This window comes from Leucoraja erinacea, chromosome 1, assembly GCF_028641065.1.
Source record: "Leucoraja erinacea ecotype New England chromosome 1, Leri_hhj_1, whole genome shotgun sequence".
Classification (NCBI taxonomy): domain Eukaryota; kingdom Metazoa; phylum Chordata; class Chondrichthyes; order Rajiformes; family Rajidae; genus Leucoraja; species Leucoraja erinaceus.
In genome coordinates, this window is record NC_073377.1 from 74,657,579 (window position 1) to 74,670,065 (window position 12,487).

The 12,487-nt window shown below is 43.9% G+C and overlaps 1 protein-coding gene across 5 annotated transcripts in view; it reads right to left on the reverse strand.

Moving 5' to 3' along the window:
• tbc1d1 (TBC1 (tre-2/USP6, BUB2, cdc16) domain family, member 1) overlaps positions 1–7,210 on the reverse strand; it is a 253,815-nt gene extending 246,605 nt beyond the window's left edge. For 2 of the 5 annotated variants that reach the window (XM_055637685.1, XM_055637669.1), the window contains exon 1: positions 6,639–7,210. In XM_055637685.1, coding sequence (XP_055493660.1) covers positions 6,639–7,037 — 399 coding nt within the window. In that variant the 5' untranslated portion in view covers positions 7,038–7,210. The remainder of the gene's footprint in view (positions 1–6,638) is intronic. The other 3 variants (XM_055637677.1, XM_055637691.1, XM_055637698.1) reach the window with 3 other exon arrangements.
• Between the last annotated feature and the right edge of the window lie 5,277 nt (positions 7,211–12,487).

A 12,487-nucleotide genomic window follows, 5' to 3' on the forward strand; every position in this document is an offset into this window, starting at 1 on the left:
AAAGATCAATACACCCACTCACAGGATATTCTGCGTCATGGCCACTCTTTGGTGGAGGAAGAGAGAAAAGGAGCCAAAGTCAGCGGAAGTCAATAGACAATAGACAATAAGTGCAGGAGCAGGCCATTCGGCCCTTCGAGACAGCACCGCCATTCAATGTGATCATGGCTGATCATCCACAATCAGTATCCCGTTCCTACCTTCTCCCCATATCCCCTGACTCCGCTATTTTTAAGAGCCCTATCTAGCTCTCTATGAAAGCATCCAGAGAACCTGCCTCCACCACCCTCTGAGGCAGAGAATTCTACAGACTCACCACTCTCTGTGAGAAAAAGTGTTTCCTCGTCTCCGTTCTAAATGGCTTACTCCTTATTCTTAAAATGTGGCCCCTGGTTCTGGACTCCCCCAACATCAGGAACATGTTTCCTGCCTCCAGCGTGTCCAAACCCTTAACAATCTTATATGTTTCAATGAGATTACCTCTCATCCTTCTAAACTCCAGAATGTGCAAGGCCAGCTGCTCCATTCTCTAAGTCAGTGACAGGTAGAATCCCTTGCCAGGGATTGACCTCGGAGCTCCAACCGTGGGTGCTTGTGAGCTTCAACATCACGGAGCCCGTGGTCTCGGGTCAGAGACCAACGTTGGGGACTCCAAGCCGCGGGAGTTTCGATCGCTCCGACGGAGGCTTCGACCGCCGGCTGTGGAAGCTGCGATCCCCCCCCCGACGAATGTTTCGACCGCCTCGACCGCGGGAGAATAATGGGCCTGTCCCACTTTGCCGATTATTTAGGCAACTACCGGCGACTGGCGACAACATTTCAACATGTTGAAAAATGTTTGGCGACAGTGGCGACAATTTGGGCTGTCGTAGGTTGTCATAGGTTGTCACCAGGTTAACGTAGGTTGTCGCCGGTGATGACTTCTGTGAATTCCATTATCCAAGTCGCTGGCAGTCGCCTAAAAAAACACCTAAGTGGAACAAGCCCATAAGAGGAAGAAGGTTGTGGTGATAAATCAGCATACAGGAGAGAAATAGAAGGCCTGGTTAAGTATTGCCACACCACCTTTCTCTCCTTCATTGTACCTGTACCTATGATTGTCCATATGACAATAACCTCAACTTGACTTGATAAGAGCAATTCATCAAGTCCCAACCACAACTCTCTTCCCACAGTCCTGCAACGTCTCATTAAGTTTCCAGAGACATTTTATCAATTTTTCCAGGGGAAAACCACTACATAATTCCAAGTTGCTGCTTTTTCTGTGTTTGATTCATCAGTTAAACAACTAATTGGTTGCTATTTTGGTGCCTCTAAGTTAATAATAAATATTTTCTGGCAATGATAATATTGTTGTCTTCTAGACAGCTGGCACACTATACTGGGAAATGGTATCACGAATCTCTGGCAGCATATCAAAATGGTGTCATTAAACTAGAAAGGGTGCAAAAAAAGATTTACGAGGATGTTATTGAGTCTGCAAGGTTTGAGCTACAAGGAGAGGCTGGATAGCCTGGGATCTCTTTTCCCAGGAGCATAGTATATAAAGTCATGAGGGACATACAGAGTGGTGGAGTCCAAAACTGAGGGCATGTGGTTAAGGTGCGAAGGTAACGATTTAATTTAGCTTAGAGGCAACTTTTTGGTGCATATATGGAATGAGTTGCCAGAGGAAGTGGTAGAGATGGGTACAATGATGGCATTTAAAAAACAGTTGGACAGGTACAAGAATAGGAAAGGTTTGGATGTGTAAGAAATAACTGCAGCTGCTGGTATAAATCAAAGGTAGACACAAAATGCTGGAGTAACTCAGCGGGTGAAGCAGCATCTCTGGAGAGAAGGAACCGGCGATGTTTCGGATCTGAAGAAGGATCTTGACCCAAAATATCGCCCATTCCTTCTCTCCAGGAAAGGTTTGGAGGCGCATGCAAGTGGGACTCACTCACTTAGACAACCTAGTCAGCATGGACGGGTTAGGCTGAAAGCTCTCTGTCTCTGTGGTGTGGTTTTATTTGCATAATGAAGCAGTAAGGATCATCCTGCAGTGTTAAAGTTCAGCTCATGTCATAGAGTGCAGTTGGAAGTTGCTGGTCCATTTCCACTGTGATGCACCACTGCCGGATAAAATCCAGGGAGAAATCATTTGTTTTACTGTCATATTGTGCACAAGAGAGTCGTCACTCATGAGATTGCTCACATCCCAACCGTATCATGTCACGCACGTGATTAATCAAGGGACTGACCAAATTGGACAACTCTTACCGAGGCCGCCACATTTCCCCCCACCCCCATACCCGAGTCTCACCTGAACATGGCATCCGAAACTCTGTATCGATATGAAGGAATTTCTGCAGAGAAGGGTGACATTCTGCATTTCTGACATGAAAGCAGGTATCAAATAGTTGCGAGCAATCCACAGATAACATACGAAACATGAGGGTCATGCCATTAGGATGACAAAGCTAACCTTGCTGAAAACAACAGGCTGGCTCTTGCTGGCAGTTCTCACTGGGAACCACTGGCATTGAACCACCTAAACAATGCATGTCCAGGACTTGCCCATGATTCTACCTTACCGCCAAATCCAACTCCCAAGACACACTGACAAGTCAAAAGGCTAAATCCATTTGTTCACTCTCGTTCTGGGATACCGAAGGAGATGAGCAACAAGCCGGAGTCTTGCTGGGACTACGCTGGAGATCTTCTCTCTAATCGTACACCAGGAGATATTACCTTTCAACCCCTTTCATTTCTCCAACAGCAATATTTTACAAGTATTAATTTCTTTCAAATTATCATTCATTCTAGGGTTGCTCCCATTCCTTCTGGGAGATGTTTTGCAAGTTCTTCCACGTTGACAGATGCAGAATTCCTTAATTTTCCGCCAATTCCATTGACCCATATATATTTTCTCGTGTCTCATTCTTTAATGAACCTAGTTTAATCTTTGTTAATATTGTCCTTTGTACATATTAAAAAGAAGCTGTCGGTCTGCTTTGATGCTCTTCTCGAAATTATTCTCACTTGCTACTTAGAACATAGAAAATAGAAAAGTTCCACACTGAAACAGCCCTTTGGCCCACAATGTCTGTGCCAAACATGAAGGTCAATTAAACTAATGTCATCTGCCTGCACATGATCCTTATCCCTTGCATTCCCTACATAGCCATGTGCCTATCTTAAAGGCTCTTAAATGCCACTATTGTATCTTTCTCCATCACCATCCCTGGCAGCTCATTGCACCACCCACCACACTCTGTGTAAAATACTTGCCTGAAACTTCCTCTTTATTAATTTATTGGTCTTCTTTTGCTGAATGAAGTACACAGGTTTACTGCTTCATTTGACAATATTATTAGCCATTTCCTTCAAAATAGTACAATAGTACTATGTCTAACTCCTCTTGATTGACAGAACTGGACCACTCTCCTGTTGATTGTGTTTTTGCCTAGAAATGATATTATGTGTTGAGGAACAGCAGGGTGGATGAAGAGAAACTTAGACGTGGAAGTGAACATTTCTCAGTGAGAAGCTTTGATTACTAAGACATTATTGAAGCTGATCTCGTGGTTTGTTGCAACGCATCGCATTAAGCAGCAGCAGCACCCCTGTCACAGCCAGAAGCAGCTGCCTGGAAGTGACTGTTGCTGGACAGACCATCACAGAACCTTGTGGGTTTGGTCTGATTTCTTCTACATTCATTTCTGTGACAATACCTTATACAGGCAGTAGGATTCTCCATTTTGTACATGGAAACTTTAACAACTAACTGGAAGTCTGCAAAAATGTTTAAAAAACATGATTCCAGGTCAGATATTTCTCAGATTTCACAAGAAGGTGTCTTGTGAAATCTATAGAAGCTCTATAGCAAGATGCCCCATAGCAAGAGAAATATGTTTATCTAGAAATCAGAAAGCACAATCAATATTTGCAAAGTTTCTTAGAAACTTGCATAAGATAGAACTCTGCCTAAACATGTCAAAGGTAACTGGCATCTGATTCTCCTGACTTGTCCTGTTAGTCACCCCTCACATCTCCCTCTGCAGCTTCCTCTTCCTTCACTATTCTGAGAATTCACTAAAGCTCACACTACACCCTTCTCTATGCTTCTAAACACTCCACTTGCACCAATCTACTGGTCTATGCATGCATTCCCTGTCTCTATCTCACATCTGTCACATGTCAGACATCACTATTTAAATATCACACTTAACAGATCATACTTTGTGTCAAAGATATAAAAATAGAACAATAGTCATTTCCTGCTGCGTTCATAACGTCCTCTTTCCAAAGGCTGAAGAATAGATTTAAATCAGCTGTGTATCTGCCAAAATGTCCTCAAATAATTATTTGCGGACTGGCTTCAAGCTCATGAGTATTCAAACTACTTTGGTGACAAGGAATATTTGCACAGTGGCATTTTCAGTGACTTTCTAAATAAAATTGGCAACTATGCTCTCATATCCCTTGAGTGATGGTGAACAGATGCCAACTTCTCTCTTAACGGTTTGTCTGTCCAATATAATGCATTACTGGTAGGTGACATTATAGAGGTGCACAAATAGTAAAATTAATTGACAGGGATTATCAGATAATTAGATCAAACTAAAATCAAACTAACTTTTTTCAGTTTGGTTTGAAAATTACATCAAACTAAAATGACAATGAGACAAGAGACTAAAGATGAGATGCTATAGAGGGCTATGGGCCAAACGTTGGGATTGGTATAGATAGGTACTTGATGGTCAGCTCAGCCTTGATTGCCAAAGGGTCTGATTCTGTGCTGCATTGACAGTATGAGGTTTTTTTTTCATCAGTAAAAGCTAAATTAAAACTGCTTTCAGAAGATATTTCACATGAGACATGGATTGGACTCCCATTCACAGTCATCAGTCAAAAAGTCTAGCTTTATTTTCAAAGCAAAGAGGAGCCACAACAGGAATATGTCTTTCTGAATAGATTAGCTGAAATGGACTGATGGCACTTTTCCTCACCGGTCTTCTGACCCAGACATAATAAACATAAACCCAGCCTCAGTTCAACATTAATCAATGAGGCAAGGAATCTGCTAGTGAGATTCAAAGCCTAGAATGGCAGTGTGTGACTAACTCTCAACGAGTAGGTTATCTGAGCTTTGTGTCCTAGTTGGAGGCAGTGCTACCTTCCTCACAATGGGCCCCTTAGTACCTTGTCTCCGTACAAACAAGCTGAGACACCGCTATCTGACTAATTATCAATCATTATTTTCTGGCTGATGGCAACAGAATAACCACATGGCTGTTTGTCTACCAGAAATAGAAAGGTAATGTAATTGTAGAAACAAACAACTGCAGAGGTTGGTTTATACCAAAGATAGCCACAAAGTGCTGGAGTGACTCACCAGGCCAGTCAGCTTCTCTGGAGAACAAGTCCATTTTGGATCAGGATTCCCTGCCTGAGATCATTTGTGGCCGGCCCTGCTTGGTCTCGGTCTTTTTTTTCACCTCCAGCTTTTCACCTCCCTACCTTCAGTTTGAAAAAGGGTCCCGACAAAACATCACCCATCCTTTCTCTCCAGAGATGCTGCCTGACCTGTTGAGTTAACTCCATCTCTGATGGGATTGTGTCCCAGAGGTGTCAGATGATCCTGTGTTGATCCATCTTCAATATTTGAGAAATAATTGCTATTTTTCAAACAAAGTCAGTAGTTTGCATTAGACTTCGCACACTGCGAGTCATTTGGATCCTCGCCTGCAACAAGCACTGCGCTTAAATTAATCTGGAGACACAAAGAACTGTAGATGCTGGAGGGTCAGGCAGCATCTGTGGGAAATGTACACACGTCCTCAGTCTATCTCTCCTCAGATGCTGCCTTAACCACTGAGTTCCACCAGCACGTAAATAAATCTAATCACTTCTTCATTATTATTGTTTTATTAACTTTGTGCAACTTCAAACAATGAGAGTAATGGAGCTGCAGAGCGTATTTCCTGCAATGCAATGTTACCTATATAGGCCATAAACACAATGTGCCTTCTGTTAAATTTTACAGAATGAACTATTTGTTGACAGCCTCGGACAATCAATGTGTCTGTCCCCCCCCCCCCCCCCCCAAAAAAAATAATAATAACAGCAACACACACTGACTGTGCTCCACCCTTCTGCATGTTGCATGACCTTCAATGCAACATATCCCACACTCCCATGCAGCAAACTGTGTTAAAACGGGAACGAAACCAAACCGCACCATGATGAAACAGCCTTCACCAAACATATAAAGTCGTTAAAATGTTGCTTTCGTTCTCTCTTAGAGTCAGACTCTCTGCCATAAAAATGAAATTAAAATGCTGATACACTTGAACGTTACGATTTAAACGCATGTATGACAGCGCGGGATATATTTTTATAGGTAGACTAGACACAAAATGTTAGAGTAACTCAGCGGGACAGGCAGCATTTCTGGAGAGAAAGAATGTGTCGAGACCCTTCCCCAGGGATGCTGCCTGTCCCGCTGTGTTACTGCAGCATTTTGTGTTTATCTTCGGTGTCAACCGGTATCTGCAGTTCCTTCCTACATATATATTTTTTATGGTCCCGTTATTTCCGATAAGCAGGGAATAGGATGGTGGAATGTAAAACAAAGCGGGCAGGAAACTTACCAGTGTGTGATCGGACGCTCTGAAGACGAAGCAAAGACTGGGGTCGGCAGTCCTGGTGCTGTTCAGGTAGATGAAGTAGTTGGGTTCGGCGCGGTACTGCCGCGGCCAGTGGACTTGCTGTGCCCGGTGTATGAAGACGGGTGTATGGGAACCGTGCTCGGCGCAGCGTAGCCAGCCCGGGCTCACCTGCAAGGCCACCCTACGGCTGCCAGCCCCGCGGCCGCTCTGTCGCCGCACCTCGGCCACCAGCCAGGGCAGCATGGGCGCCGTGGTGAGGCGGTGCACCGCCACCGAGCCCACCAGCTGCAGGCTGAAGCGATGACACTTGGAGCCGGCCTCGCCGGGGCTCAGCCCGCCGTCGCCGTCGCCGTCGCCGCCGCCGCCACTCTTCCTGTTCATCCTCTCTTGCTGCCTCCCGCCGGCTCAGCGGGATGCCGGCTCCCCCCGGCGCTGCGCTGCCCCCGCCGCCGCCTCCGCCTCCACGGCCATCGCAGCCAGCCCGGGCTCACTGAGGCTCCGCTCCACATCCGCCCACATCGTGCTGCAGCTGCAGCTCACCTTGCAAGTGGACCACGGGAAACTCAGCGCCGGGGAGGCGTCACCGCCCAGTGTCTCACCCCGGGGTTGAAACGTTCAGCGGCATTTCCTTTGGTGGTCCGGCTGCTGTACTTTCTGTATGTCACTGGAAAGACTCAGCAAGCCGGGCAGCAGCACAATGCAGTTCCTCCCCGCAAGGTCCAGCCTTCTCCCCGTTTTAAATAATCTAAAAACTTATGGAGTTGTGTTCACTATAACCAAAATTTTCTTCCACTGTCATGTCACCTGGTGAAGATCGTTTCTGAGTGCCGATGTGACAGTCTCCCTGTGACTTAACTCCTCAATCTATCCCCCTCCCCCTCACGATCACATCTATACTGGAGGGGAACATATATAGTGGGACGGAGATTTGCTAGCGCTACTCTTGAGGCAGAGGGTCCCATGCATAAATGAGGCAGAAGAGAAATTGGGGGGCAGGTATTGAAATCAAATAAAGCAAATTTAGTGGACAGGACAGGACAGGCAGGAGAACAGCAAAGTGAGAGACAGGACCAATGGTTTAGACTACAGATAGACACAAAAAGCTGGAGTAACTCAGCGGGACAGGCAACATCGCTGTAGAGAAGGATTGAGTGACGTTCCGGGTTGAGACCTTTCTTCAAACTGCATTCATTTCAATACAAGAGGTTTAATAAGTAAGGCAGTCAAATTCAGGATGTGGATTTGCTTAGGGTACCGGTATGTTATAGAAAATGGATGAGAGCTCAGTATTAAGGCAGCTCAATATTACAGGATATCTGCGACCTTCCTACACATCTGCTCTAATTCGTGCTCACTGGGTGGGGGGAGAGATACAGTCACATCAAAGTGATCACCCCTTCTTGTTTCTATGTTCATCCCAAATAGCCTCAATGGACAATCCCCCATGAATATCATCTCTAAGCACTGTTATGTCCTGTCCTCCCTCGACAAAAATGGCAACACTCCCTCCAGGACTGCGAGATCAATGTTTCAGGACACAAATGTTACGGGCATGATACGGGGGGGGGGGGGGGGGGGGGGGCGAGGGGGAATAGGGGGTGGAGGAAGGCTAGTCTTTTTGAGGAGGGAGGACTTAACAGTGTAGAACTTAGAACCAGGAAGGAGATGAACACTTCGAAAGGACTATATTATAGGTACCCCCATAATCTGCAAAAAGTGGAAAAACAGATATATACGGGGTAGCAGTATGAACAATAAGGCAGTATCAGTGAAAGAATGCACAGGATCGGGTGAGATTTTTAATTAACTTTTCATTAGATTTTACAATGCCAAAGATCATGGAAGCTAAGGAATTGAGTTGTAAATGTCTTGGGCCATATATGAATTGCCAAAAAGAGGCTTTAAATGCACACAAAAGTGCATAAATCACCAGGAACCGAGCTGAGAAATAAAAAGGGGATGATCACTTTGTTGGGACTGTATCAAATCAGATTAAATCAACCTTTATTGTCATCTTGCAAAGCAACAGTTACACAGTGCAAAATGAGAAGACGTTTCCCAGGGAATACCGGAGCATCGCACATGAAACTTAAAACATTTCACACATAATAACAATAAAAAACAATATGATACAACCCTCCCCAATAGTCAATAGGATTAGAGAAACAAATACACTTGGAGACTGCAGACAGCTGCATGACTAATAGGGTTGTCATAGTAGGGGATTTTAACTTTCAAATCTAGACTGGGTCTGTCATAGTGCCAAGGGCTTAGATGGGGTGGAATGTCTCAAATGTGTTCAGCAAAGTTTCCTCGGGCTATTGCCTAGAGGCCCCTACAGGTGAGAAGGCAAAGCTTAACCTACTGTTAAGGAATTGGAAGGGCAAGTGAGTGAGGTGTAAGTGGGCAAGGCTTTTGCAACCAGTGGCCACAGTTATATTAGCTTTAAAATAGTTATGAATAAGGACAGGGCTGGTCTTCAAGTTAAAATGGGGACAAGTCCAACTTTAATGGTATTAGACAGGAACTTGTAAAAGTTCATTGGAGAAGGTTGCTTGTAAGCAAATGGACGTTTGTAAAGTGGGATTATTTTATAATTGTAATAGAAAGAGTTCAAGCCATGTATGTTCTTCTTGAATTGAAGGGCAAAGCAAGTGGGAGTAAGAAAGCCTGGATGACAAGTGATATTGAGGTTCTGGTCTAAAGAAAGGAGGATGGGTCAGGTTTCAGCGGCTGGGATCAAGTGTACCCCTGAATGAATGCCAGGGACTGAGAAGCATATTTAAGATGGAATTCAGGACAGCAAAATGATAAGATTCAACAGATTGTATTAGTATATTAACATATAAGGGGTAACTAGAGAATCAATTGGGTCCCTCAGAGACCAAAGTGGTAATCTGTGTGTGAATGGACTAGGTTCTCTGAATATCTCTTCTGTTATTACCACAGAGTAAGACAAGACCAAGAAATTTGGGAAAGTTAATGGTGATATCAGGAGGAGCCTGTTTTATAGTTGAGGCTGAATATCCTTAAACATACGAGGGTAGATAAATCTTCCAGACTTGATCAGATATTTTCCTGGACACTTGTGGCAGAGCAAGAGAAGAAATAGCAGTATTCCTTGCTAAAATATACCAATTATTGAGATGTGCGAGGTGCCAGAAGACTGGAAGATGGCTAATATTGTGCCTTTATCTAAGTAGGGTTGCAAAGAAAAACCTAGGAACTATAGACCAGTAAGCTTACAATCTGCGATAAGCAAGTTACTGGACAGGATTATGAGTGATAAGATATACGTCATGCATATGGAAAGACTGGAATTAATTAGGAATAGTCATCATGGTTTTGTACATGGGAGATAGTACCTCACTAATATAGTTGGTGCTAGCCACCAATTTGTCCACACTTCCACCCTGACGTAGGCTGTCACCGGGCCCAAAGCAGGTCAAATCTGATTATCCACATGATTTAATCATTAGGTTATGGGATATGTCATTCTCTTTAATTTATTCATATCCCAGGATATGGGTATTAATGGCAATGCCCTATCTCTGAATGTCCCTGCCATGCTTGGACATTTCAGTGGTGATTGTAAGTCAACCACATCACCATACATCTGAAGACATGTATGGGCCAGACAGGGGGAGGCTGACCTGAAGAGCAGTCGACTGGATTTTTACAACAAACCAGTGGTTGTTATTACCATTAATTTGTTTTTTTTCCTCATGAAATTCCAAATTATTCACTGAGTTACTAAACCAGAGTTGCCATGTTGGTATTTCAATTACATCTTTTGGATTGTTATGCCAAGCCTCTAGATTACCTGTCTATTAATGTGATCCCGACACCAATGTCACCATGTCAACTGACACTTATGCATTTAGTGCCTCACATTAATTTGGATCACTTGACACCAAATACAATTGCAGTCCTGTTCCAAAGATGAATATACAAGTTTGATTCGTGGTTAGATGAGTGTGACACCAAGACATCATTCGACCAAGATTGGGGTCAAACCAAAAAGTGAGGGAAATTACCTAATGATCGGTGAACACTCATTAAAAATTAAGAATTGTCATCCATCACCTATAACATTCACTCCTTGTACCTGACAGCCAACCAGCTGCGATATCACCCACGTGGGCTGGATCACTGCAACATAAAGCTTATTTTGTAGAAACAAGGAACCACACATGCTAATTAATACCAAGAAGGGCACAAAGTGTTGGCGTAACTCAAAGGATCAGACAGCATCCCTGCTGAACATGGATAGGTGACATTTTGGGTCAAGACCCTTCTTCAGACAAAGGTACTTTTTACTGGACCTACAAAATATGGTTCACAAGGCTGCAGAAATCTTTGGCAGGAGTTGGCATAAATTAGCCAAGATGACCATAGGGATATACCTCATTTACCCTTGGCCAGTACAACTAGCAAAAGCCAAGTGACTGGGAACACTCTCTCGTCCCCCCCCCCCCCCCCCGAAAAAACCCCAAACATGTTACCAGGATACAACTTATTATAGGTCCTCCCCGGAAACCTTGTTCCCAGGCGGCAGAAGATGCCAGCAGCCCAGTGGCAAATCCATGCTGTGCTTTCATATGTACGGACTCTACATAAATAGGGTGTCCGTAACCTGGGCAGGACCTGCAAACTTCGTCGCCACACATAGCGGTTACATTTGAAACCTTACACAGCTGGGAACACTGTAGCTTTGGAGAAAGTAGTTGACCGCGAGTGATCTGTTCTTCATCCTCAATTCACGATGCCTGGCAGCACTGCAGACTTCCTCACAACAGGCACTGACTCACCTGGCACATAGTGTTTCCTTTTCAACAAACCCTCATCATCCGAAATCCGACCAGTCTTTGCAACCACTGCGCACTCTGACACACACACACACAAAGAACAGTCACTGTGAGTCAACGTTCATGACGACAAAAAAAAAGACAACCTCAAAAAGGTTGAAGGGAACGGAGATGGAGAATTAACACGACCGCGACAGGAAATTCGGGGACGGAATGGAGATATTCTACAAGGCGGTCACTGAATCCAAATTGTGAGCAACACACTAAAGTACAAGCTGCTTCCCTGGATGGAGTGTATTTGGTTGCTGGATGATGGGAAGAAGAAACATAAAAAGTGTTGCTTTCTCTTCAGCTTCTAGGATTAGCACGCTGAACTCGCGTGCTTTTCAACGCTTTAGACATTAAATTAGTACATGAATAAATCAAGCTACGCTCAAAACAAAAACTGGAGGAACTTAGCAGGCCAGGAGGCATCTGTAGAGGGAACTGGACAGACGAGCTTTTGGGTTGGGACCCTTCTGGAGACTGATGTCTTAAAATGGTCAATTAATTGCGCAATAGTGTCACGATGGCAGGCTTATTGCAGAATATAAATATGTCCAAATATATTAAATGAAAATCAACGGGATAATTTATAGTTTCCAATGTGTTGACAAATCAAAGTCCAAAATGAAGATTGTTTTGAAAAATAAAACTCGTCATATTAGTTTTTTCAACATGTTGGACGATGACATAAGCCAACAGCGAGCTACATCATCTGACAGTGGAGAGAATGGACGAAGAAACTATTTTACCATAAATTCAGGCTTTATGGGCGAAAATAAATTCAGGAGTTTCCAAAAACATGTTCTAATTGCAGAACATTAAGCGTTTATTAAATGAATACTTGGTTATTTCGACGTTTTGGGTTGTCATTGGTCTTACAGCAGCTTTCTAAATGATTGTACAGCAGTTAAAATCACCACACACACAATGCACTTTAGAAAAAAGTAGCATAGTTCTCATGCACAATGTGCACTGACA